Below are 24,211 nucleotides of genomic sequence, written 5' to 3' on the forward strand. Positions count from 1 at the left end.
TACAATTCAGTGGTTCTTAGTATGTTCACAGAATTGTATGACCATCATCAGTCATTTCTTAAATATTTACATTACCCGAAAAAGAAATAGTGTACCATAAGCCATTACTTCCCAGTCTCTCCATCCTTTTCCACTCGTTGCTTTAGACAACCACCACTTTATAGATTTGTCTTTCTGTCTTTACAGGTTTATCTTCTCTGAAAATTTCTTATAAATCGAATTATACTATATGTGTTCCTTTATGATTGGCTTCTTTTACGGCATGTGTTAGTGCTTCATTTCTTTTTATTGCAAATAATATTCCATTGTATGGCTATACAGTGTTTTATTTATCCATTCTATCAGTTGATGGACATTTGTGTTGTTTCCCTTTTTCAGCTATTATAGATGATTCTGCTATGGACATTTGGGTTTAAGTTTTTGTGTGGACATATGTTTTCATTTGAGGAGGGGTATATACCTATGAGTGGAATTACCGTTTTTTTTTTTTAATAAGATTTTATTTATTTATTTGACAGAGCCACAGAGCACAAGCGGGGGGAATGGCAGAGAGAGAAGGAGAGGCAGTCTCCCCTCTGAGCAGGGAGCCTGATGCGGGGCTTGATCCCAGGACCCTGCCAAAGGCAGATGCTTAACTGACTGAGCCACCTACGTGCCCCAGTATTCTTTCTTAAGAAGAGTTTTTCTTCTTTCTTTTTCTTTTGCTACTTCAGTAGGCTTTGGTGTGGGAGGGAAGGTCATGACATATACCTAGTCCATGGTGGATGTGGTCTCCTTTGTTGTGGACTGGACAGCCTTTATCATCAGGTGGCTTGGATTGTAGTGTGTAGTATAGTATAGTTTATATGAAAACACACTCCTCTGCTTTAGTGTTTCTGGAACCCTAGGAAAATATTTGATGTTTCTTCAGACTACTCTGTATACTTCATTTCCTTTCAAGGGAATGGTATAGATTTTTTTGAGATTAGGTAATTTTTTAGTAACTTGGAAATATTTTGAATTTTCTTTGTATTGGTCTGCCCTTGGTCATTGTGATTAAGATTTTCAGCTCATTTCGAAGTATATTTTTTATTATCTTTAATTAAAAATGTATTTTAAATGGTTTGATACGGTTCTACTTTGTTACATGCAACGTTCATATAAGACCTTATTATAATGTACTACTTCTAAAGAGATTTTTAGCATAATTGAAGGAAGTTGAAATAACATATTTGATTTTCACAGCTATTGATGTTTTATTATACAAAATGGCAGCAGATGTCTATACTAATTAAGTGTTCATTCTATAAATTACTTGCCAGTGTTTGTGATGATGAAACTAGTGCACTGCAGTACCTTCAGGAGCCCTTCTGATATTAAAAAATAAATGCAGGATTTCAGAGTTCTGAATTTTTAAATGTATTTTAATACTTAGAAAGCATTCATGTAATCAAATTTTAATATTCTTTTATGTCCAGCATTTATTAGAGTATGTATTCCCATACCAGGATAGATGATTCTAGTATGTATCTACACAAGCAGGTGTTTGGATCACAGATGTAATAAGATTGTAATTTTTATATTTAAACTTTTTTAGATTGATACATTGAACAATTATTTTTTGTAATAATGGTGTTTTTCTGCAATTATTACTTTAGGCTCCTGGATTTGGATTTGGAATTGCAATATCTGGTGGAAGAGACAACCCTCATTTTCAGAGTGGGGAAACTTCCATAGTAATTTCAGATGTGCTGAAAGGGGGACCCGCTGAAGGACAGCTACAGTAAGCATGTTTCTTTGGGGCACCTGTGTTACAAGCACTGTTCCTACCCTCAGTCACTGGCATACTCTGCTAGTGATTTCTTTAAATTAACGTACATTTCTACTTATCTCTATCATAAATGGAAAGCTAGTATCCCTTACCTTAAATAGGTGGTTACTGTAAAAATAAAGATGGTGAAGAGAAAACTTACTACTCATTTTGGGGTGGAATTTAGGCTTCAGGAGCCTCTCACGCTTAATCTTGTCCTTATTGTTAAAATAAGCAAGATAAAGAGAGGCAAAAGATACAGTAGCTAGCAAAAAAGTGAGTGTATAGTCAGAAGGATTGAAAGAAAACTGGAAGGAGAAAGACTTTATTTTTTAAAAAGGGAATAATTTTTTCCAGCTATGTAACATAATATCATTTAATGCCCTCTAATTGTACCACCAAAAATTATTTTTGGTATTGTGGTACCTGTTCATTCTTTTGTAAAAACATTGTATTAATGATTTAAAAAAATTAATGGCCTGTGGTTAGTTACTAAACATTGTAGGAAATCAGAAAATAAATCGTTTGACATTATTGTATCATTGATCCGAAGACAAATAGATGAACTATAATTAAACTATTTTTGTGGAAGTTCCCATCTTGAAAATATATTCACAAACTTGTCTGTATGTTTTTTTCTAACATGTTATTTTGGTGACCTTTTTTTTCTTAGGGAAAATGACCGAGTTGCAATGGTTAATGGAGTTTCAATGGACAATGTTGAACATGCTTTTGCTGTTCAGCAACTAAGGAAGAGTGGGAAGAATGCAAAAATTGTAAGTATCTTTTACCTTTAATTTAGTAAAAGTGTCAACTTTATGGTTGATGTATTTCTGGTTTTTTAATTCACTTAACCCTTTAAGAAAATGACAACTGGATCAGTAGTAAAGTTAGCTCACAGGAATGTTTCTTCTAATACTGGTGGTATGTTTTATCACTTACTTTATTTTTTTCTTTTTTTGATTGAAGAGGAAAGGTGGGGGTGATTGAATGGTCGTCTTTTTATGGCTTAATGTTTCCTTCTTTTTTACGTACTTAAGTTAGACTGAATCTTGGCATGTAGTCTGTTTGAAATATTTAGCCCTGTTTTCTGTTACAGGATTTGTTTAATGGGGGCAAGTTTTACATTGTCCCTTGAACACATACATCATCAACCACTTTCCTTGTTACTGTGATACAGTTTGAGGAGAGAGAAAGTGGTAAGATTTTCTTTGTAGGGTTGTTCAGGGTGCATTTTAATGTTACTGTTTTAGTATATAGCTGGAATCTGTCTTCTATTTTATTATTTTTCTAAGAAGTCTTTTTTTTTTTTTTTAAGTAAGGGAGAAGTTCAGTTAACTCTTGATTAACTGGCCTCAAATCACAGGTAAAAATGTGGCGCAAAATGGATTTAATATAAAAGTCCTACTTAAAATTATATCCACATTTAGGAGCATATTAGCTGCTTTTTACCCACTTTGCTCCTCCCCCATGTTTTTGCCCATCTAACTTCTGAAAGGACTGATTAAGGCACTGCTTTGAGGCCTTTAGTTCAGGTATAAAAAGCAGGAAGAAGAGGCCGGGTAGGCAGCTAGATGGTTTGCCCTGCCTTTTCTGTTGAGAACTTTTCTACTTTCTAGCAGACACTCAGAACCACAGTGTACCCAAAAGAATGGAGAGGGTGTGAGGGGAAGGCCTGCATTGCATTTTGACCTTAGGGAATTGATGAGAGCTAGAAGGTGTATTCCCTGAGACTGTGCACCCCACAGTTGCTAGGCCCTCTTCCCTTTTGTAGGCTCCTTGCCATATGGTTTATTTCCACACCTGTGGTATTGCTGGTGAGGTGAGAGTTTTCTCAAATTGCAGTAGATCACTGTTGAGTTACTGCATTCCAAATGACAGACATCTTCTTTTGAGTATATATATTTTTTACAACTTCATTGTAATTATATTTTTATAACTATAATGTTATTTTTAAATCACAGTTTATATACATACTGGCTAGTGGGTAGTAACGTTTTTAAATAGTTTTTAGAATATGAGATTGTAGTGTTTATGGAAGCAAATTGCTGATTTTTATAATTGTTTATCTTAAAATTGAATTTAGCATTCTTGCCTTAGCTGCTGATCCTGAGCATTGTTATTATTACTCATTGTGTTTTTCATTTGCACATTCCAAGGTGAGCTCCTTAGGGTGCATGAAGTTGTGAGCTTCACCTATAACCCTAACTTTTAAGCTCTCTATTCCTCTGAAATGTGGAGCTGTTTTGTTTGCCGTGCAAAATATTCAACATATATACTCCACATTGATAACGTATCTAAGAAAGTTGTATTCCTGCACCCTAGACTTTTCCCCATAGAAATTATTTTATAAGAAGTAGGTCCAAAACCTGTAATGTATTTGAAATAGGAAAAGGATTTGGGGCAGCTCGAGGATGGATTTTGCTCTGACTGTACTTAGCTACATGAATTGGAAAGGCAGAACTCAGGAAGGTTGGGCAAGTATTTTTTGCTCTATAGGGAGATGTTATAGGGGGAATTAGGTAGAAGGGTGTTTTAATCAGCAGAGAGCTGTTCTTTTCTACATTTGAAGCAGTTGGATCATGTCTTACTTTAAGTTTATCATTGTCATATGACATTTAGAATAAAACCGCAGTGTCTTAGATCGTGGTCTTTCATTGTGAGGTGTCTTTCTTAACTCTTAATTCATCCCCAGCCATAACCAGAGCCTCAAGGTCATTATATACATTGATTTTGCTTGTTTAGCTTTTGGGTTTTGTTTGTGGTTTTTTTTTTTTCCAATTCTGAATAACCAGCTCCTCTTACCCTCTCCGCAGTCTGCTTTCTTTTCTTCCTTGTGCTCTTACATTGGGGTGGTTGGTTGTTTACATATAAATTATCTTTCCATAAACTAAGAGGTCCTTGGGTATTAAGCATATAAATTCTTTATTGTTGAACTAAAATGTTAGAACTCTACTAGATAATGTAACTACCATAAATAGGCTAATTTAGCTTTAACAATAAGTGAAGTTAGAAATAGTTTATGACACAGTGAGCATGTATAGTTTTTACTAAAATTCTGAACATCCTAAAAAAGCATTATGAAGTAAATGGGCAGAAACATCTAGAGATGACCTCTGTGAGCACTTCAGTATATCTCCATGTGGCTACTTACCTAACCCATTCATGGTTGGGGATTTCAGTGTCCAGTTTCTACAAGTATTAAAAAAAATACTGTGTTTTAGATCATTGTGTTTCTATCTACTTGTTCAGTGACTGTTTAGGAATAACTTCCTAGGAGTGGTTTTTCAGTCAGAAGGCATGAATGACTTGATATATGTATCGTCAGTGCCCTTCAGAAAGCCAATAGGGTATTGAGAGTCCAGTTTTATCGACAGTTTTTAAATCTTTGCCAACAGACTGAACATAGTATTTCAAATGAAATATTTTACAGTACAAATGAGTTTGATCATCTCGTAGTATATATACTGCCCATTTATATTTCTTTTTTGCTTACTCCTTTGCATTTTTATGGTGACGATCGTCGTGCTGGAGAGCTATATATATTAGGATGGTTAGCCTTATGTCATATATACTACGTGTATTGTTTGCCCATTTTCTTTTGTGAGTGTAAGTTGTTTATGGTGATTGGGGGGGTTGTTTTTATGTCATTTTGTTTCAACACTGAAATGATTTCATTTTTATGTTGTCATGTCTGTCAGATACTCACTTGATTGGTTTTGCCTTTGGTGTCAGGCTTACAAAAGCCTTTACCAGAGTTATAAAAGCATATATCCTATATTTTATTTTAGTACTTGTAGGATTTCATTGTTTTATTTTACATTTGAATCTTTAATTCAACTAAACTGTTTTGAAGTAAGCATTTCCCCCCAAATTTCTTTCAAAATTTTCAGTGTTAAAATCAAGCATAATTGTCAAACCTGCTAAATATCTTCTTGTAAGTTTATAACCATTAACTATAATATACATAGGGAATTGGAACAGATTGGATATTTTTCAATAAGTTAAGCACTTAGCTGGTTGCAAATATTTCATTATAGGTATAGTTAAATGCATGGCAAGGACCTTCTCCGAGGAACTTGAATCTTAATAGGATAGATGGGTATACACATTAGTAACCATAATGCACATTGGGGATTGAGGTACATTAAATTTCCAAAGAGGTGGCAGGCACTCTTTTGGAGGAATACACGGAAAGCTCCTAGTCCTCATCTGGTTACTTTGTTTTTATTTGTATATTACTAGGGGGGAATTGAAGATATAAAGTAATACTGCAAAAGTATTACTTCTAAATTAGTTTTTGGAGATTGAGATAGAGGTGAGACTAAAATGCAAAGAGTCAGTTAAGAATGCTTTATAGTAAATGGTACTTGATAAGGGCCTGAGCTTGGGGCACAGAGGGTGGAATGACAGGCATCCTTCTCTCAGTTCCTAACAGGGAGCTGAGCTGTCTGTTCTTTTTATGTGTTGGCATCTTGCTTCTTCAGCTTCAGTGTTGTTTCCTCAGAAGGGCCTTCTCTGGTCACCCTTGGTAGTAGAAAGGAGCAGCAAGCAGTATTAAGTGTAGAGCAGCCCTTTGAAGAAAATTAGCCACAAAGGGAGGAGATAGGATAACTTGGAAATATGTAGCAAGACAGAGGAATAGAAGATTAATTAGCAGATTAGTAGTAGGCAGAGGACAAATTTGAGGGAGAGATGAAAGTTGTAGGTAACTTCAGGGGTTGTTACTGTCGAAGGTCTTAGAGGTGGGTAGGGATAAGGATAAGAGCTCATATGGGAGGATTTCATTCTTACAGGAAGAGGATCAACTTGGTCTTTGAGCCCCGAAGGAAGACTAAATAAATGAGATACTGAAAAATCGTAGGAGTATACCTCTATACTGTAAAGTGGCACTGATCTCTTTGAGTCAGGTTAACTGATTGGGATCTTGGAGAATGGTTTTGGAATACCTGTGTTAGTAAATTCCATAGAGAGGCAAGGGGTAGAGGAAAGGATTACTGAACCAGCAGAAGAATTCTGTCAAGTAAAATGAATTTATGGAGGACCTGTTCAGCAAAGTGTGGAAATGCAGCCATCTGAAAGTAAAGATAATACAGGACTGGAGTTTTTCATGGCAGGTGATTGAGAGGTCAGGAGAAAGTCATTTAAATATCACAGCATGACATTTCAGGAAAACTTGAGAGCAAGGCAGGTGAAACCAGGAAAGAATTAACGGACTGGGAAAACAGGAGAGAAAGGAATCAGAAAGAAGATGGGAATAGAAAAGTTTCAGTAGATCAAGGCATCAAAAGTAGAAGACAAGGAGTGTTAACCCAAGAAGATCCTACAGATCTCTGATGAGATCCAGGGTGAGAAGGTGAGGTGCACGCAGTCCAGGGATTAAGAGGCCACTCAGTCAGAAGGTAATGCTTGTAGACCTTGAACCTACAGAAAGTGAAGGAAATAAATGAACAGGGAAAATTGAGCCACTTGTCAGAGTCATTGAGGAAAGAAAGCCAGAAAAGGGGATTTATACCAAGATGAGAAATTATAAATTGGAGAGATACAGAAACTGACAGCAGTTTGTATTGGTGAAGTATAATAGAGTTATTAGCTCCAGTGTTACTAAGTTGATTGTTAGTGTGGAAGTACAGTAAATTTCTCTGTTAAGAGTTTCAGTAGGATAGTTGTGGGCCTTGATACTGATGGATTCTGAAAATTTCAAGGAGTCAAGTTGGGCTTGCAAGTTTGCTTGGTAGCAGCTACAGTATATTTGATGGTATTAGAGTACAGTGCCCCATCCTTTATTCCAGCCACCAACAATTATTAGTTTTTCTTTAAGCTTGTGATATTACACCTAGAAAATCTTTCTGAATTAAGTAACTAAGGACTTCATTTGGATCACTATTCCAAAATTTTTTTTTAAAGATTTTATGTATTTATTTGACAGAGAGAGAGGCAGCAACAGAGGGAACACAAGCAGGTGAAGTGGGAGAGGGAGAAGTAGGCTTCCCGCTGAGCAGGGAGCCCGATGTGGGGCTCCATCCCAGAATACTGGGATCATGACCTGAGCTGAAGGCAGACGCTTAATGACTGAGCCATCCAGGCGCCCCTCACTATTCCAAATTTGGTTCTTAACCAGATCTGTTTGTCAAGAGAGCAGAAAACACATTATGGAAATGTATTTCCTAGTAATTTGTTATAATTTTTTGTGTATTGTGTCTCTCTCATTCATAATTAGTTTAATTGATATGGGACCAGAAAACTGTAATTTTCCTTCCTTAGAAATGATAGTATATATATGGAAATCAGTCAGCTTTCTTGTAATCTTTATTTGTAGACCATTCGGAGGAAGAAGAAAGTTCAGATACCAGTTAGTCGTCCTGATCCTGAACCGGTATCTGAGAATGAAGAAGATAGTTACGATGAGGAAGTCCATGACCCAAGAAGCAGCCGTGGCGGTCTGGTCAGTAGAAGGAGTGAGAAGAGTTGGGCAAGGGATAGAAGTGCAAGCAGAGAGAGGAGTTTGTCCCCACGGTCTGATAGGCGATCTGTGGCCTCCAGTCAACCTGCCAAACCCACCAAAGTCACATTGGTGAAATCCCGGAAAAATGAAGGTATTCTCTACCAACTCTTTTATCATTTTCACATGAAAATGTTAACACTAATTGTGGTAAGAAAATTGCCATTCCTTCCTATCCTTGCTTTTGTTGTCTTTTGTTATCTTCTTTATTATGTCCTATTGCCATAAGTCATGTCCCTTTTAACAGGCTTCAGGGATCATCTCTTCTCTAGCAGATAGTCCTTCAAGTAAATTGTCTAGTAGTTGGATTTGGGGTTTCTTATTGTGATTAGGATAGCCAAATACAAATTATGCTAACAAATGTCATACCATCACCAAGCTCAAATTCAGTGTTTTACCTAGCTGTTAGGGTCAGTAGTAGCATAACCATGGGAAGAAATCTTGGGCTTAGGCGGGGTGGGCGGGGGAATACTTTTTAAATGAAGAGATTAAGGGAAAGGAGCCCCCTGATAGGGCATCTCTCTTTAATGCAGGAAGGACATCTTTACAATTTTTGAAACTGAAGCCTGCTGCCTCCCCTCAATCAGATTTGATAAGAATGAATCTGATTGTGGCATCCTCCTGCTGTGGACATGTCTCTCAAATGCAGGAAAGCATCTGTGACTGATCATTTTGGTAAAAAGGTGTTGTGCTAAGAATATCATGCAGGCTCAGTTTGATGTGCTCTACCAGCACCTGACAGATCTTTTTCTAGTTCTTGCTCCCCACCCTGCTCCGTAGTGGATTTCTCAAACTGTCTACCCCTGCTGTTTCTACTTCGTTTTACCACTCATTTTTCAACCCTCTCTGGCCTAATATCTGTTTCACCTTGCTCCCCAGACTGTTCACACTAATTCAGTAGAAATTTTCGGTTTTTATTTTACTTGTCTGAAGTACCATTTTGCATAGCATTAACCACTTCCTGTATTTTGTATATGTAATACTGAAGCGAGCACGACTTCTGTGTTTTGAAATAATGTCTTCTCTCGGCTTCAAAAGAATGTTAATATTGTGTCCTTCTGGGTCTCCCATCCCCTTTCTGTATTCTTTGCAACTTCATTCTCCTCATCCTACCCTCTAATCTTAGGTAGATTTTTGTTCCAGAATCTCTCTTTTTCTTCAACATAGCCTCTTTAGGCAGTCTCATCTACTATTGCCTCAGTTATCTGCTGCTGATAGCAAAACTTACTTCTCCAGGTCGTGTCTGTGTACTTTTGCAAGCCAGCTGACAACATTAGGCGTACTCACTTGGCTGTTTCATGTAGCTCCCTCAGACTCAACACATCTTGAATGAAACTCACATCTTCCTCTTAAAATTTTTGGTTTCTTATGAAGTTACTCGTTCAATATATTCTCATCTACCTGGTTTCTCATGCCAGTTATGGATAACATGGTAGTTACCCTTAACATCTCTCTTTTCCTCACTTTCCTATACCCAGTTAATAAAAATGCTAACTTCCTAAATACCATCCCACTTCTGCCTTTCTCCACCACCAACACCCTTATCCAAGCTACTATAATCATTTTTCTTCCAGCTGTATTGAGATGTAATTGACGTATATAAATATTTAAAATTTTATGCATTTAAGATGTAAACATGATGGTTTGATATATGTATACATTATAAAATGATTACAGTGAAGTTTATCACAGCATCATTTACATGATATCTTAGTTACCTCACATCCTCTAATAGTTTTTTGGGGTGGGTTCTGGTGAGCAGCCATCACCCCTTAAGTGAACTTAATGAGTCTCAAAAACTAGTCTCTGAATCCCTTCCAGTCAGTTCTGCAGACACCCTCACAGAGATGCATTTGTTTTTAACCATTCTGTCTCTACCACCCCCCCACCCCCACCCCACATACACACACATACCCTCATCCTTCTGGAATAGTAGTATTTCCACTTGAGTATTTGTTCCTTCAGGGAGCCTTCTCTGACTCCATACTGGAGAGGAAACCCTGTATTGCCTTTATCTGAACTCCTCTCACACTTATATTTAGCCCTGCTGTGTGTGGAAGTTGCCAGAGTGCAGGGACTAGCTCTCATTTGCTGCTTTTTATCCATAGTGCCTGGCACATAGTTATGTTGACCCAAGTAAACACTTGGAGTAAATGAATATATGAGGATTATCTTGAAGTCATCCCTGTATTGGTAGTTGATAACTTTTTAATCTTTTTTTTTTTTTAAAGATTTTTTCATTTATTTGAGAGTGAGAGAGAGCAAAAGGGGGTGGGTAGGGGCAGAGGGAGAGGGAGAAGCAGGCTCTCCACTGAGCAGAGAGCCCAACACGGGGCTCCATCCCAGGCCCTGGGATCATGACCTGAGCTGAAAGCAGACACTTAACTGACTGAGCCACCCAGGTACCCCTGTACTTTTTAATCTTAAATAAGGACAGGCTTGTCATCAATACTGTATTCTTTTGTGATATGACAACCATTTATTAAGCACACAACTGCCTAGATCTGCTCAAAAGTCATTTTATTTTTTTACCCTGATTTTCCTGCTTGTGAGCACTCTGTATATTTGCCTTAAGTTAAGCTGTAACTCTGATGTAACTTTTACAAGCTTGAGTTAGCTGACCTGCTGCCCATCCCATTTTAAAAACAGAAACCCCAAGATGAATTTTTTGGGTCCCCCCCCCCTTTTCTTTAATGCAGAAAGACACAGTCCTTTCCTTTCTCCTGAGAGAACCAGGAGCAGTGCTTTTCCTGTTGACATTATGTTGTCATCATTGTTCTAATTCACAAACAGACAAACAAAATTCTGCAGTTTTGCAGGTACCCGGACAGTTTTCTGGACACTCCTGGTAACCTTGCCCAACTCTGACCATTTCCTCACCCACAGATAGAATTAATGTTGCCTCCCTTTTGGATATTTGGTTAGTGTTAAAAGGAAAGGACTGGCATTTATAACGCCCGCCTGTATCTGCACAGCTAGTTGAAGCCTTTGTTTGCACTAATACAGAGTGTATGTCCTGATGCTCTGCATATGTCTCTTCAGTGTTAGAGGTGTGTAGAACTGGAAAGACTTTTGCTCTAGGAAATTGGGGAAAACAAAAACACTGTATGCTTGGTAACACAAGTCATCAGTAAAATTGTCAACCTTTCTAGAGTTTTTCCAACCTCAAGCAGTTCACTTTTTAGAATTGTATTCATTAAACCTTCTGAGTTTATTATTATAACATAGAAAGAAAATGGTCTGCTCTTCAGGACTTTTTTCTCTGAGTAAAATGGGAATAAGGTCTCTGTCTTCTGCTCGAATCATATACTTCCTTTGCTTTCACATTGACATGCACACTTTTGATGATTAGGGAAAATGTCATCTTTGCAGGGTAACCAGTAATTTCTTGTTATTTCTTGTACTTAAACTCAACGTGGTGATTACTATTATACTTTTAAACTCTATTTAAGTCCCTTAGCATTTTACACTAAAGACATTTAAATATATTCTTTCAGAATATGGTCTTCGATTGGCCAGCCATATATTTGTAAAGGAAATTTCACAAGATAGTTTGGCAGCAAGAGATGGCAATATTCAAGAAGGCGATGTTGTACTAAAGGTATAGTCCTGTTCTTACATTTTAATGAACTGTGAAATAGAAAACAAATTCTGGTGTAACCATATAGTTTCTTCTCATGTTCAAAGCAGTTTTGCCGAAGAAATTAAAATCAATGTTTGGGCACTGGATGGTTTGCCACTTTTAATGGACAAAAATAGTTTGTCCATTATTACGTGTCAGCACTGGTTTTTCTTTAGGCATGGAGTCATCCAGAACGAATTAATCACTACAAATGAATATCATTCACTGATTGGAGCTACTTTGTAGGCAGAGATGTCTAGTCTTATACAATAAGTGGTTTTGGTAACTGCTCTAAATATTATTGAAATGTTTGTTAGTTTGCTGATAAGTAATAGAAAGTGACAGGCTTTTGGGGATAGGCTCGGTGATACTACTTTGGGTTTTCTGACAAAGCAACAGTATGTTAAAATTTTATTATTTCAGGGAAGAGGAGTACTTTTGGTAATACAGAAAAGTATAAAGGGAATATTTTGGTTCTTACAGCAAGCCAAGGATAACTTAAATATTCCTGTTTCATAACATTACGTTAACATTTGTATTTTTGTCATTTATTTTCAACCTAGTTCCTTTTCCGTTGCAGATAAATGGTACCGTGACAGAAAATATGTCACTGACAGATGCAAAAACATTGATAGAAAGGTCTAAAGGCAAGTTAAAAATGGTAGTTCAGAGGGATGAACGGGCTACCCTATTGAACGTCCCTGATCTTTCTGACAGTATCCACTCTGCTAATGCCTCTGAGAGAGATGGTAAGTACAGTTCTGTTTGGAGAGTCCCTTTAAGTGACCTGTTAAAGTAGTAGGAAGATTTGATATGTTTGAGTGAAATAATTTTCTACAAGCCAGACACCTTCAAAGTCTAAGAATTACAAATATATATATTGGAGTAGAGGGTTTACTTCAACATCAGTGTGGAAGTTTAAAGCGAATAACATGATGGTTTGATCTACATATATTGTGAAACAGTTACCATAGTATATTTGGTTAATGTCCGTTATCTTCTCCTACAGATAAAATAAAAAGAAAAAAAGTTCTCCTTGTGGTGAGGACTCTTAGGATCTAGTCTCTTTAACAACTTTATGTACCATACAGCACTGTTGGCTATAGTCATCATGTTGTACATTACATCCCTGGGGCTCATTTATTTTGTAACTGGAAGTTTGCACCTTGCTCTAATTCCCCTTCCCCCCTCTCCCTCCCATCCCTGGTAACCACAAATCTGATCTATTTTCTATGAGTTTGGTCGTTGTGTGGGTTTGTGGTTTTTTTGTGGTTGGTTGTTTTGTTTTGTTTTAGTCTTTCTCTGGCTTATTTCACTTAAGCATATGCCTTCAAGGTCCATCGATGTTGTCACTTTTTTTTTTCTGTAGGCAGCTCACCATTTTTATCAGTGGTTGATGAAGCTAATGCTTAAAACAACAATCTTATATGAAATTATATTTAGTAGCTTATATCCATTATCATTGGAGTAACTTATATTTTACTGTGATCATTTCATGGGAAAATAAATCGCACCCTTTTACCTAACAGACATTTCAGAAATTCAGTCACTGGCCTCAGATCATTCTGGTCGATCACATGACAGACCTCCCCGCCACAGCCGGTCACGATCACCTGACCAGCGGTCAGAGCCTTCTGATCATTCCAGACACTCTCCACAGCAGCCCAGCAGTGGGAGGTAAATCACACTCTATTGTTAATATAGTTATATGTGCTTGATACATATTTCTGGTATTGCTTACAAATAAAACTAGAAGACAGATTTTCTTTTGATTACCAAGTTTAGGTAGGGTTTGTGTATGTGTGTGCGCACATGGGTGCGTGTGTGTGTGTGTGTGTTTGTGTGTGTGTGCGTGTTTGTGTGTGTGGTTTTCTTAATCAATTTAGAGATTATCTAGAAAACCAGAGGTCGGTGAAACTTCTTAAAGAGCAAAAAAGTAAATATTTTAGGTATGCAAGCTACACAGTTTCTTGTCACTACTCTGTCTTTGTACCAGAGAAGTGTAACTGTAGACAGTATGTAAATGAACAGACAGGGTGGTGTTCCAATGAAACTTTTTATGAAAACAATTGGTCTTAAGCTGCAGCTTGTTGATCCACTGCATAAAAAGGTACTAGCCAGCTTATAGAATCTGTTGCTTGGAAAAGTTAACTATATGCTAGCAGTCCTTTCCTAGACAGTTTAAACTGGACTTTGTTTTCCCTTTAAAAATATACTCTCTAGTATTTATGCCAAAGAGTCTGGTATGCTAATAGTATATGACTTACTTGAGTTTATATGGTCTTTGAGGTTGCATATACATTTAAGAAACTGAAAATTATGGCCCTTATCTCTAGAAAAGGGCACATACACACATACATGTAGCATTTTACATTAAATTTGTGGACATTCCCAGGGCTCTGTAGGCCACCCAGTTGATCTGTGGTTTTTAATAATAATCCATATGGAGCTCTTCAGGAGGCACTTCAAAACTTGAGTGGAACAGTTTAGGATTAGAGATGGTAATTTGGGACTTATTTGCATGGAGGTGTTAGCTCAAGCCATAGAAGTCACTAAATTTGCTAAGAAAAACAATGTGGAGAGGTCAAGAACTGGACCTTGGGGAGTACATTTCTTAAGGAAGGTGAGGAGGCAAGAAAGAAGGAAGTATACAGAGAAAGGAGGAGTATCTGGCCAAAAGAAAGCTTTTTGAAAGATGGCCAAAAGTCATAGTGATACGGTTGTGCACTGCTGGTTTTAGAAATTTGTGAAGCTGATTCTTTCTAAATTTTAAATTTTAGATTTATAAATTATATTAACTCTGATTTCTATTTTAAGGTTGAAATGATTTTTTGAAGAGGAATATTAATAGTATGTCATAAGCCATCCTGGTTTATCTTATAACTGATTATTATTATTATTATTTTTTAAGATTTTATTTATTTATTTGACAGAGATAGAGACAGCCAGCGAGAGAGGGAACACAAGCAGGGGGAGTGGGAGAGGAAGAAGCAGGTTCACAGCAGAGGAGCCTGACGTCGGGCTCGATCCCATAACGCCGGGATCACGCCCTGAGCCGAAGGCAGACGCTTAACCGCTGTGCCACCCAGGCGCCCCTGATTATTATTTTTAACTGCTGCAAGTTAATATATTAGTTCTAACAATCTTCCTCACACAGCATAGATGTTACCTGGAAAGGATTACTGCCACAACACATACATAGTGATATAACTGACACCCTTGGATGATTCATGGGAGCAGCTGTAATTTTAACACATTTCTCTCACCTAGATACCATGCTGGTATCAAACAATTTGGACATTATTTCCCTTAAAAAAAAAATCCAAATTTTGGCCATTAGTTTTTATGGTGAGCAAGTTTGAAATTTTAGAAAGTTTTTTTGATGTCTCCTTTTTTTCATTTAGATTTCATTGACATTTGGCATCTGTAACTTAAAAGTTGAGGTGTTTTTTTTTTTTAATATTTTTTATATTACAGTTGGGGGGTTTTAATTTGGAACCTCAGGTATTTTCATGGGTAACGCCAGTTATATGAGATCTTTTAAAAATACAGAATCCTGGGCCCTGTTCTCAGATGGAGGCAGGGAATAGTGGGTTTTTTTGTTTTTTTAAGTTCCTGGTATCATTGTCTTCTGTGCACTACCATATTTAGGAACATGGTTAGAACATGTAGCATATACTAAAGAAAAGATAGTACTTCCAACTACAGAAGACCCAAAGTCTTCAGATTATTTCCAGATTTTTGTGCTGAGAATTTAATTCCTGAGAACTCCATGACCTGCCCACGGGCAAGATATACAATAGTACCAGTTGCTTAAAGGTTTTATTTCTTCCCCTAAAGTTCATGTTAAAATTCAAATAACTGTGGAGTTGTAGAGGATTATCCTGTGTTGAGAAATAATTTAGATGCTAAGAGTAAAATCCTGATATTAAAAAACACCATGGGTCCTACACAGCATTCCGTCATTGTTGTGACCTACTTACATCCTTCTACGTGATGTTCTTTCCTGAGAGAGCAAACATAACATGGACAGACCTCTTGAGAAAAACACATTAGTTTGTTAATTCATTATAACTAGGTGAGCAATGTATCCTCACTATTGTCTGGAACAGGAGTTGGCAGACTACAAACTATGGGCCAAATACAGCCTGCTGCCTGATTTTTGCAAATAAAGTTTTATTGGAACCCATCCTGTAATGGCATAACTGAGAAGTTGCAACAGACTGTATGACTCAGAGAGCCATATAAGGAAAAAGTTAGCCAGTCCCTGGTCTAGAATGTTAAAATAGTCATGTTTTAAAGCTAAAAAACAATATATGTATAGAGAGAATTATTACAGTGATTTCCTTATACCTTTCTTATACCTTATACCTTGATGCTGTTGCCAGGTTTGTTTTGTATTTTATTCAGTGATGTTTCAGAGCCCAGTCTAGGTCAAGACTTGCACTCTACAAGCTGGGGATACTGAGAGAGCCCACAGCTGGTGGCAGTAGTGGCTGCATGGTGATTACCAAGTAGCTTGCACTGAGAAGATTCCCTCACTGATCTCACTGTGATCCCTGCACGTCTAGAGAGTATTTGATTTGCAGGCTATGTTCCAAGCCTCTGCTTGGTTATAGTTTACTCTCCCTACTGTGTAACATTTAATTTAACAGATCCGTTTTAGGACTTTTCACCCTTGAGTGACAACATATGTTTACCTTTTTTGTTCTGTCCTGTGATGCTACTGATTATCATGAGCAGGTGCAGACTGAAAAAATTATATTGCAGTAAAAGCTCAGACTAAGATAATGTTGAATTTGGGTTGTAAAGATTATGTTTTGTATTACTTACACTCAGTCATTCCATAAACTGACAAAGTTTATTTAAAGCCTGAGTTGTTGTCTGAAGTTTTTAGGGAATGTATTTTAACAAATAGAAAAGATTTAATTTATATTTAGCATATCTGTTTAATAAAAATTTTTGCTTTTGAAGTACTTGAAAGCAGTGTTTTAAGAAATTTGAAACTTTATAAAATTTACAATATTCTCTTTATTCATTGTTTATTTCTCCTGAGAGAAAAGGCTTCCACTAAATTCTGAATTTCATGGTATCAGGATTGATACAGTTTATGGTATAGTAAATGCATGATAGTAAAGTTGAATTTTACAAATGAGAAATTTCTAGACTAAATCCAAGTGTTGAACCTGGTTAAGCTGATATATTTGGATTGAAAACCATTTACCTGTACAGTCCACCTTTTACTATCAGCCTTTTACTATACAAGGTTGAATTTAAGCTCATAATCTTGTTCTCCAGGAGTGCCAGGTAAATCCTAATACCTATGCATATAGGGTATATAATGTATCTGCTTAAATACCTTAGAGGAGTCTTGGCTTTTATATTAAAGATCATTATTTTTACTTAGACACTTTACGTTTTTGGTTACCTTCCATAATTGTTTTCTTAGATATTAGAGAGCTATTATAAATATTTTTTAATTCTAGTATATATAGTTTCTGTCAGGTATTGCTTGGTTCTCTCTGGAACTTTGCCAGTAGGCTAAAAATTGAGACATTTACATGTATCAGTTGGACATTTCTTTTCTTTTCTTTTCTTTTTTTTTTTTTTAAGATTTTATTTATTTATTTGACACAGGGAGAGACAGCCAGCGAGAGAGGGAACACAAGCAGGGGGAATGGGAAAGGAAGATGCAGGCTCCCAGCAGAATAGGGAGCCTGATGCGGGGCTCCATCCTAGGACCCTGGGATCACGTCCTGAGCCAAAGGCAGACACTTAACAACTGAGCCCCCCAGGCGCCCCCAGTTGGACATTTCTTTTACTATGTTAACATGTGGAGAACTGCCCATCTTTTGACTGGTGAATTTCAGATTTTGTTTTCTGATCTTTGGTTTTAGTTCTTTGTCTTAAGTAAAAAAGGTTTTATTACCTCCTATTTTAATAGATAGATGCTTTATTCAGAACAAGATTTACATGTGATAATGTTGGTAATTAACTTAGTGTAGGTACTGCTACATTTTCTTTCTCAGACTGTGAAGGCATGTTGAGGGCATGTTGGTTTGTTTGGTTTTGGTTTCTCCTTCATCTGTGGAAAAAGAGGGCTATGTAGAAAGATAACGATTCTTGAAGTGTCTCAGTGAAAATAATTAATGGATTAATGACTTCTTCCAATTGGCTCCTATGTCTTCCAGTTGGACTAAGGCAGTTGGTTGTGTGTTGATGCAGCACCGTGAACATTTTACAGCGAATGTTCCAAGATATATTTTTTTTACTATTGACATTATCCTGCTAATTCTTACTAGACTAAATATTTATTGATACCATGTATATGTTATCAATATATTGTTATAAATTATGCCCTGAACAGTCTAGGCAAGATCCATATTGTCGTAGAATTTTAGGGCTTACATCCAGGTGAAGAAAGCAGATAAGTAAGTTTGAAATATGAAAAAGTAATTTTCTTTAGTGGTAAATACTATAAAGAAAATCAGGGTATAGTATGATAGAGAGGCAGAGAGGACAATATTAGATAACATGATCAAGAAGGCGTCTTTAAAGTGACCTTATTTTGAAATGAGTAAGAAAGAGCTCTCTCAATGAAGATTATTACAAAATAAAAATAGCATGTGCCATTTCTCAACTGGTTGGAATAACAGCAAGATGACCTGTGTGGCTAGATCACAAGAGCAAAGGAGATAGTGATTGGAGTTCTAAGAAGTTTTTTCTTCTGTTTTGGAAAACATTGTTTCAGTTGGAAAAATATGAAAGTTTTTTTTTTAAGTTGTTTATTATTTGAATTTGGGGTTTTTTGGGTAAGAGTCTTTGTCTAACATTTCAAAATGAGTGGAATACTGTTCACCCATCCTGAACTTTTGTTACTTAGATGGGAGCCAACTTGTTTTCAATCCTTGGGAATTTTGGTTACCAGGTTGAAATTCCAAGCTGAGGCTGTTTTTGATATGCTCTCTAAGGAGCCAGGCTGAGGGAAGACCATAGTTGGTGCATTTCTGTAGTCATTAACTAGAAACCCAAGTGTAAGAATGTGTGTGCTCAGTGATTGCTGGTCAATTTTAACACATAAGGGGAGTTTATAGATCTAATGGCAGAAAAGCAGGCTTAAATGTTATATTTTATAGCCACAATTTAAAAAGTAAAAGTGAATTTTAATTAATTCATCAGCTCTTATACAAGTACAATATAAAACATAAAGTATGGTGTTTAAAAATGGACTGTCCACTTGGTAATGTGTGTTAAAAATAGTAAATGTGTGAAGAGTCTTTTATTTCCAGATTTAAATAATGTAGAACAATTTTCTGTTGTCCTTGTGAAAATGTTCATAAAAAATGAGAGAGTTGCAACATTGGTCTCTTGTTGTAAAATCAACCAAACGTACCACTCAGTCAGATGATTGTTTCACTCTAGGGGAACCTACCTGGGTCAGTTTGTTGAGCATCCGATTCTTGGTTTTGGCTTGGGTCATGATCTCTGGGCAGTGGGATCGATCCCCGTATCGGACTGCGCACTCAGTGGGGAGTCTGCTAGGGGTTCTCTCCCTCTCTTTCTAAAATAAATAAATCTTAAAAAGATTGTTTTACTCCAAATATTAATCTAAGTACCTGATAATCATACCACTGATGAAGACTTAATGATGCTATCCTTAAATTAAAAAAAGGTCTTCCTTAGTCCTTGTCATTATTAAAAATTATGCATTTCTACAAAAATCATAGTTCAAACAACAGATCTGTTTTCCTTCTAAATCAGATGGACCAGGTTAGTCATCATCACCATCATAAATGAACATGTAAGATTAGAAGCTCTGTACAAAATGATAAGCTTCATAAAAGTTTGTATCTGGGTTATCGCCTGGAAGCCATTTTCCAAAATGAGCAGTGTAGATAACTCAAATTTTTTCAAAAGCATATATACAGGCACGTATTTATTTCTAGAAAGTAGATTATAATAGGTAAAAAATAAACTTAAATTGTGGGAAATTAGCTTGTAAATACACAAAATAGGTATAATTATTCCTTTGCTTTCTTAGCATACCACTCTTTACTTCTGTGCCCAAGTACCAGCTTAGAATCTCTGCATCTCTCTGCCTTTGTCATCCCTAGAATTCTGTATGTGCCATGCAGAAAGAGATCATAAGTTTTTTTATTGCTATTAAGGAGGGACTACAATGTATAAATATCATTTTGTTTCCATATAAAATTTAGAAGATTGAGCAATGGTCATAACATTCTAAATAGTCAGACTTCAGTGTGCCCTTATTTTTTTTTTTCATGTCTTCTAGCCCTCCCAGCTGAACTCCCCTGTTACTGGAGAAAAGCTGTGGGATATGGTTAAGTTAATTTCTAAACATATCTTTATTGTTAATTATGGCTGAGGTAGCCCAGTAGCCGTTAAAGGAATTAGTATCTAGTTCTTGTTTTCATCCTTGGTTCTGTAGGTCTTGCCTCCCTTTATGCAGTAAGTGAGTTTCTGAAAAGAAAGTATAAATCCGTTTTTGGGGATAAGTCATTTAGTATGTAATTAGGAATTTGAAGTTGGTCTCCAGAGGGAGAGCCCCTCACCAAGCCGCCTGCCCTCTGCCCTCTACCTATAGGCCCAAACACTTGTGATTTTACTCGCACCTCAAGTTTCTCACTTAAAACAATTTGTTACTCCTTGCTGATCTGATACGAGTGCATGTTATGCTGCTACCCAGTTTACACAGTTGACCGGATAAGACTTAAAGAAGGTTGTTTACAATTTATGTGAACTGTAAAAACTCTTCAGAGATTGTGTTGCACCCCATCTCTTAACAACTGTCTTCCATAGAGTTTTTAACCAGCCCAGAGCTTCTAGATAGATGGATCACTGCCATTAGATTGATGTACAAATGAAAAATCTGGAAAATAAACCCTGTCTCCTAACCTCCAGGGGAAAAACAGAAATGCCCTTAAGAGGATCTTGAGGTCCTTGAGAATGTCTGAAATGTCTGTCTCAGCTACTTGGAGCCAGAGTATGTAGATAAACATGAGTCTGACTCAGGACAGAAGTGGTTTTTGTATTAAGTCAGCCTTCCTCTTAATAGCAAAAAAAAATTTTTTGTTTATTTCATTTATTTTTTTTAATTTTTGGGGGTAAAACTTAAATCTGTTTCAGAGCCAGTTGGGTAGAATCATGTATGGAAGATTTGAGGAAAATGTGTTTTCATTGTCACAGCTTCACCAGTTTCTTTCGATAAGCACCACTGGTTATAGACTAATTCAGTGTGTCTGAATTCAGTTTTTGTCTTGCAGTAGACATAATGATCCCATTTGCTCATAATAGAACTTTTTAAATGTTTGGAAAATTTGATTATTCTTGTACTGTAACTGTAGATCATTCCCAACATTGTTTCTACAGCCACATGTGGTTGCTGAGTGTTTGAAATGTGGCCAGTCCAAACTGAGATGTATTTTAAGTGTGAAATGACACATTGGATTTTGATGACTGAGCACACACAAAAAGACATAAATTACCTCAATAATTTATCTTGATTACCTAATGAAATAATATTTTGGATGTAATGGGTTAAATAAAATGTATTCATTGATTTTACCTCATTTCATTTAATACAGATTTTAGAAAGTTTAGTTACATGGATGACTTGCTTGATAATCCTGTTAACAGCACTGCTGCTGATCTACATGTATTATTGAATAATGCCTCCATCTTTTGGTAGATAACAGAAATGCACTAAAAAGAGCAGTGAAAAATTTCATAGATTAATATGAGTTCCATCCACCTGAAATGTTATTGAAGTCGTAACAGTTGTTACCGGGGTGGGAGGGGTGGAAAGGGTGATGGTCAATACTGTATGAAAATTAACCAAAGATGGAAGTATGGGCAGTTGTATGTGATGGAGCAAGCGCCCTATTGCACAACAAATGACAACTTGTTGGTTATCATTACGGACGGAGGGTGTTTACATTGAAGTATTACAATTGATTCTAAGTTACCAAGATGGTAGTAATCATTAATGTCAGTCATTTTAAGTTTAAGAAGTTTAAATTATAAGAAAGAGAGTCAATGTAAGTATTTGTTTTTAGGATTTTTTTTAAAGCAGTTTAAAGTTTTCTTGTTGCAGAGCAATAATCTGTAGAATTATTAAAATTATGCATTCTTTAATCTCACTTTCTTTAAAATGTTCATATTCGTAATATATCATTTGCATTTTTTAATGCAAAGAATGTAAGGGGAATCTTCTATTTTCTTCTGCCCTTTATACTCTGAAGTGCCTAGAGCAGTTTGGGGATAAAGCTTAATTGTATTTATTTATTCTTGGACTAATTGTACATGAGATTTTATTACATAAGCAGTAGCTAAAAATTTTGACCTTTTATGGTTTAAAAATAGTTCATTCTGGTTTGATTTAGAAAATACCTTGACTTTCATAGTTCTTCCTAAAAGACTGTTTTACCTACATGCAGCTCATATTAATATATATAACTTAAAACAGAGTACACCCCCCTAGAATAGTTGAGTGAATAGAAAATAGAAACTATGAAAAATGCCTACGTTTTATCCTTTCAGAAGGGTAACAGGGAAGAAACTTTTTCTTTATCAGAGACTGCTAATAATATGCATTAATAGAACGAAATTCTTTGTTTAAAGTTAGACTTAATTCCATTTAAAAATAATAAACATTATTTTAAAATGAACATTGTTTTAAAATATTTTAAAACATTTCAGTCTTTACTCGGTAAGTAATGTATACATATTTTTTGTTGTAAAAATTGAGATAGTGTAGATAAACCTCAAATTCCACTTGGGTTCTGTTTTGTCTACTTCTCCCTGAGGGGAGAAACACTGTTGCCTGTTTGGTTATACACATCTAGGTCTTTCTCCATGTGGGCATGTGTGTTTATTATAGAGCTATGGAGATACCTCATGATGTCACACCATAGATACTCTGCAGTTTGTGCTTCACATCTTGTTTCAGAGTTATTCTCATGTTTCCACATACAGGTCTCTTTCATTGTAACTTATTTTAATGTATTAGTTTTTGTCTTTAATTCTAAAAGCAACATTTGCTTATTAGAACAAGTGAAATAGGTCAACTCCACCTTACCCTATTTCTCACTGCTCTTGAATTAAGCCTTATTCCATACTTACACGTATTTTTATTTGGCATCATGTATAGAGTTTATGTGTGATTTTATTTTATTTTATTTATTTTATTATTTTATTGTATTTTAATCATTTTATTGTATTTTTTAATTTTTATTTTAATTTTATTTTATATTTTTTGGTGGGCAGCAAAGCAATGTTTATTGAGCCATAGCAAAGTGAGATAGTACAAAGCTCCCGAGGAGGTAGGGAACCCAAGAAGATTGTCCTGTGTGTGTTTTTAATAACTAAAAAAGGTCAGACTCTGCACGTTATTTTCCAGCTAGCTAATTTTACTTAACAATACAGGGTGAACATCCTTCCAGCTTATTCTTTTGATGAGAAACTACTATGGAAATTCTGTTTCTAGGTCTTTGTCTTTGCAATCACTGTTGTGTAAGCATCTTTGTCCATGATTTCATATACTGGCTCTTTTTATTTCTGAAGTCATTAAAAAGTATATCGGTATTATTTTTAAATTTTCATGAATAATCCGGATTACTTTGTAAAAGTAATGTTTGAGACTACACTTGTTTCTCAGAATTCCATGTTTACCAACCTCATGGTTGCAGATTGGTAACTCCTTATTTCCAGTTGATGGTTTTCTGATTAGTGGAGCTGAGCATCGTTTTATAAGATTATTGCCATAGTATTGCTTCCTCAGTGAATTGCCAGGTGTTGCTCATTTGTCTTCTGTGTTGTTCTTTTTCATTTCTTCATCAGTCAGTAGTAGCTCTTTTGGGGAGTGTGTTGTAAATATAAGTCTTTATAATATCTTTTCTTGTGCAATTAAACATTTTTAATAGTGAAATGTTTTCGTCTTTATGGCTTCTGACATTTATCTTACTTATTTGGGGAGCTCTCCCCCAATCTAAGATGGTACAGATTTCTCTTTAGGTGTTTTACAGTTTCTGATGCTATTGTTGCTGGCGTACTCTTCCCTTTTCATTTTCTTCTGATTGTAGAGGACATTGAGGAAAATCTGTTGATTTTTTAAAAATATAATTTATATAATTTGTTTTGTATTCTTTTTTATGCACTAAAATTCTCCCCAGTATTTCAAGCCTATTACCTCATGGTTATATCATCTGGGTCTTCAAAATAGTGTTAAATAACCATCGTATTGGCAGGTATCACTGTGTTGTTACTAATTTCAGTGTAA

The 24,211-nt window shown here is 36.0% G+C and overlaps 1 protein-coding gene across 8 annotated transcripts in view; it reads left to right on the forward strand.

Moving 5' to 3' along the window:
* Nucleotides 1-24,211, forward strand: part of TJP1 (tight junction protein 1) — a 241,216-nt gene that overhangs the window by 177,937 nt on the left and 39,068 nt on the right. For all 8 annotated transcript variants that reach the window (XM_045795363.2, XM_045795364.2, XM_045795365.2 and 5 more), the window contains 6 exons: nt 1,638-1,762; nt 2,463-2,565; nt 8,109-8,385; nt 11,789-11,892; nt 12,494-12,662; nt 13,443-13,590. In XM_045795363.2, the coding sequence (XP_045651319.2) occupies nt 1,638-1,762; nt 2,463-2,565; nt 8,109-8,385; nt 11,789-11,892; nt 12,494-12,662; nt 13,443-13,590 (926 nt within the window). The remainder of the gene's footprint in view (nt 1-1,637; nt 1,763-2,462; nt 2,566-8,108; nt 8,386-11,788; nt 11,893-12,493; nt 12,663-13,442; nt 13,591-24,211) is intronic.

The sequence above is a fragment of the Ursus americanus genome, chromosome 28 (genome assembly GCF_024610735.1).
Source record: "Ursus americanus isolate L20-20 chromosome 28, mUrsAme1.1.p, whole genome shotgun sequence".
In the NCBI taxonomy this organism is placed as follows: Eukaryota; Metazoa; Chordata; class Mammalia; order Carnivora; family Ursidae; genus Ursus; species Ursus americanus.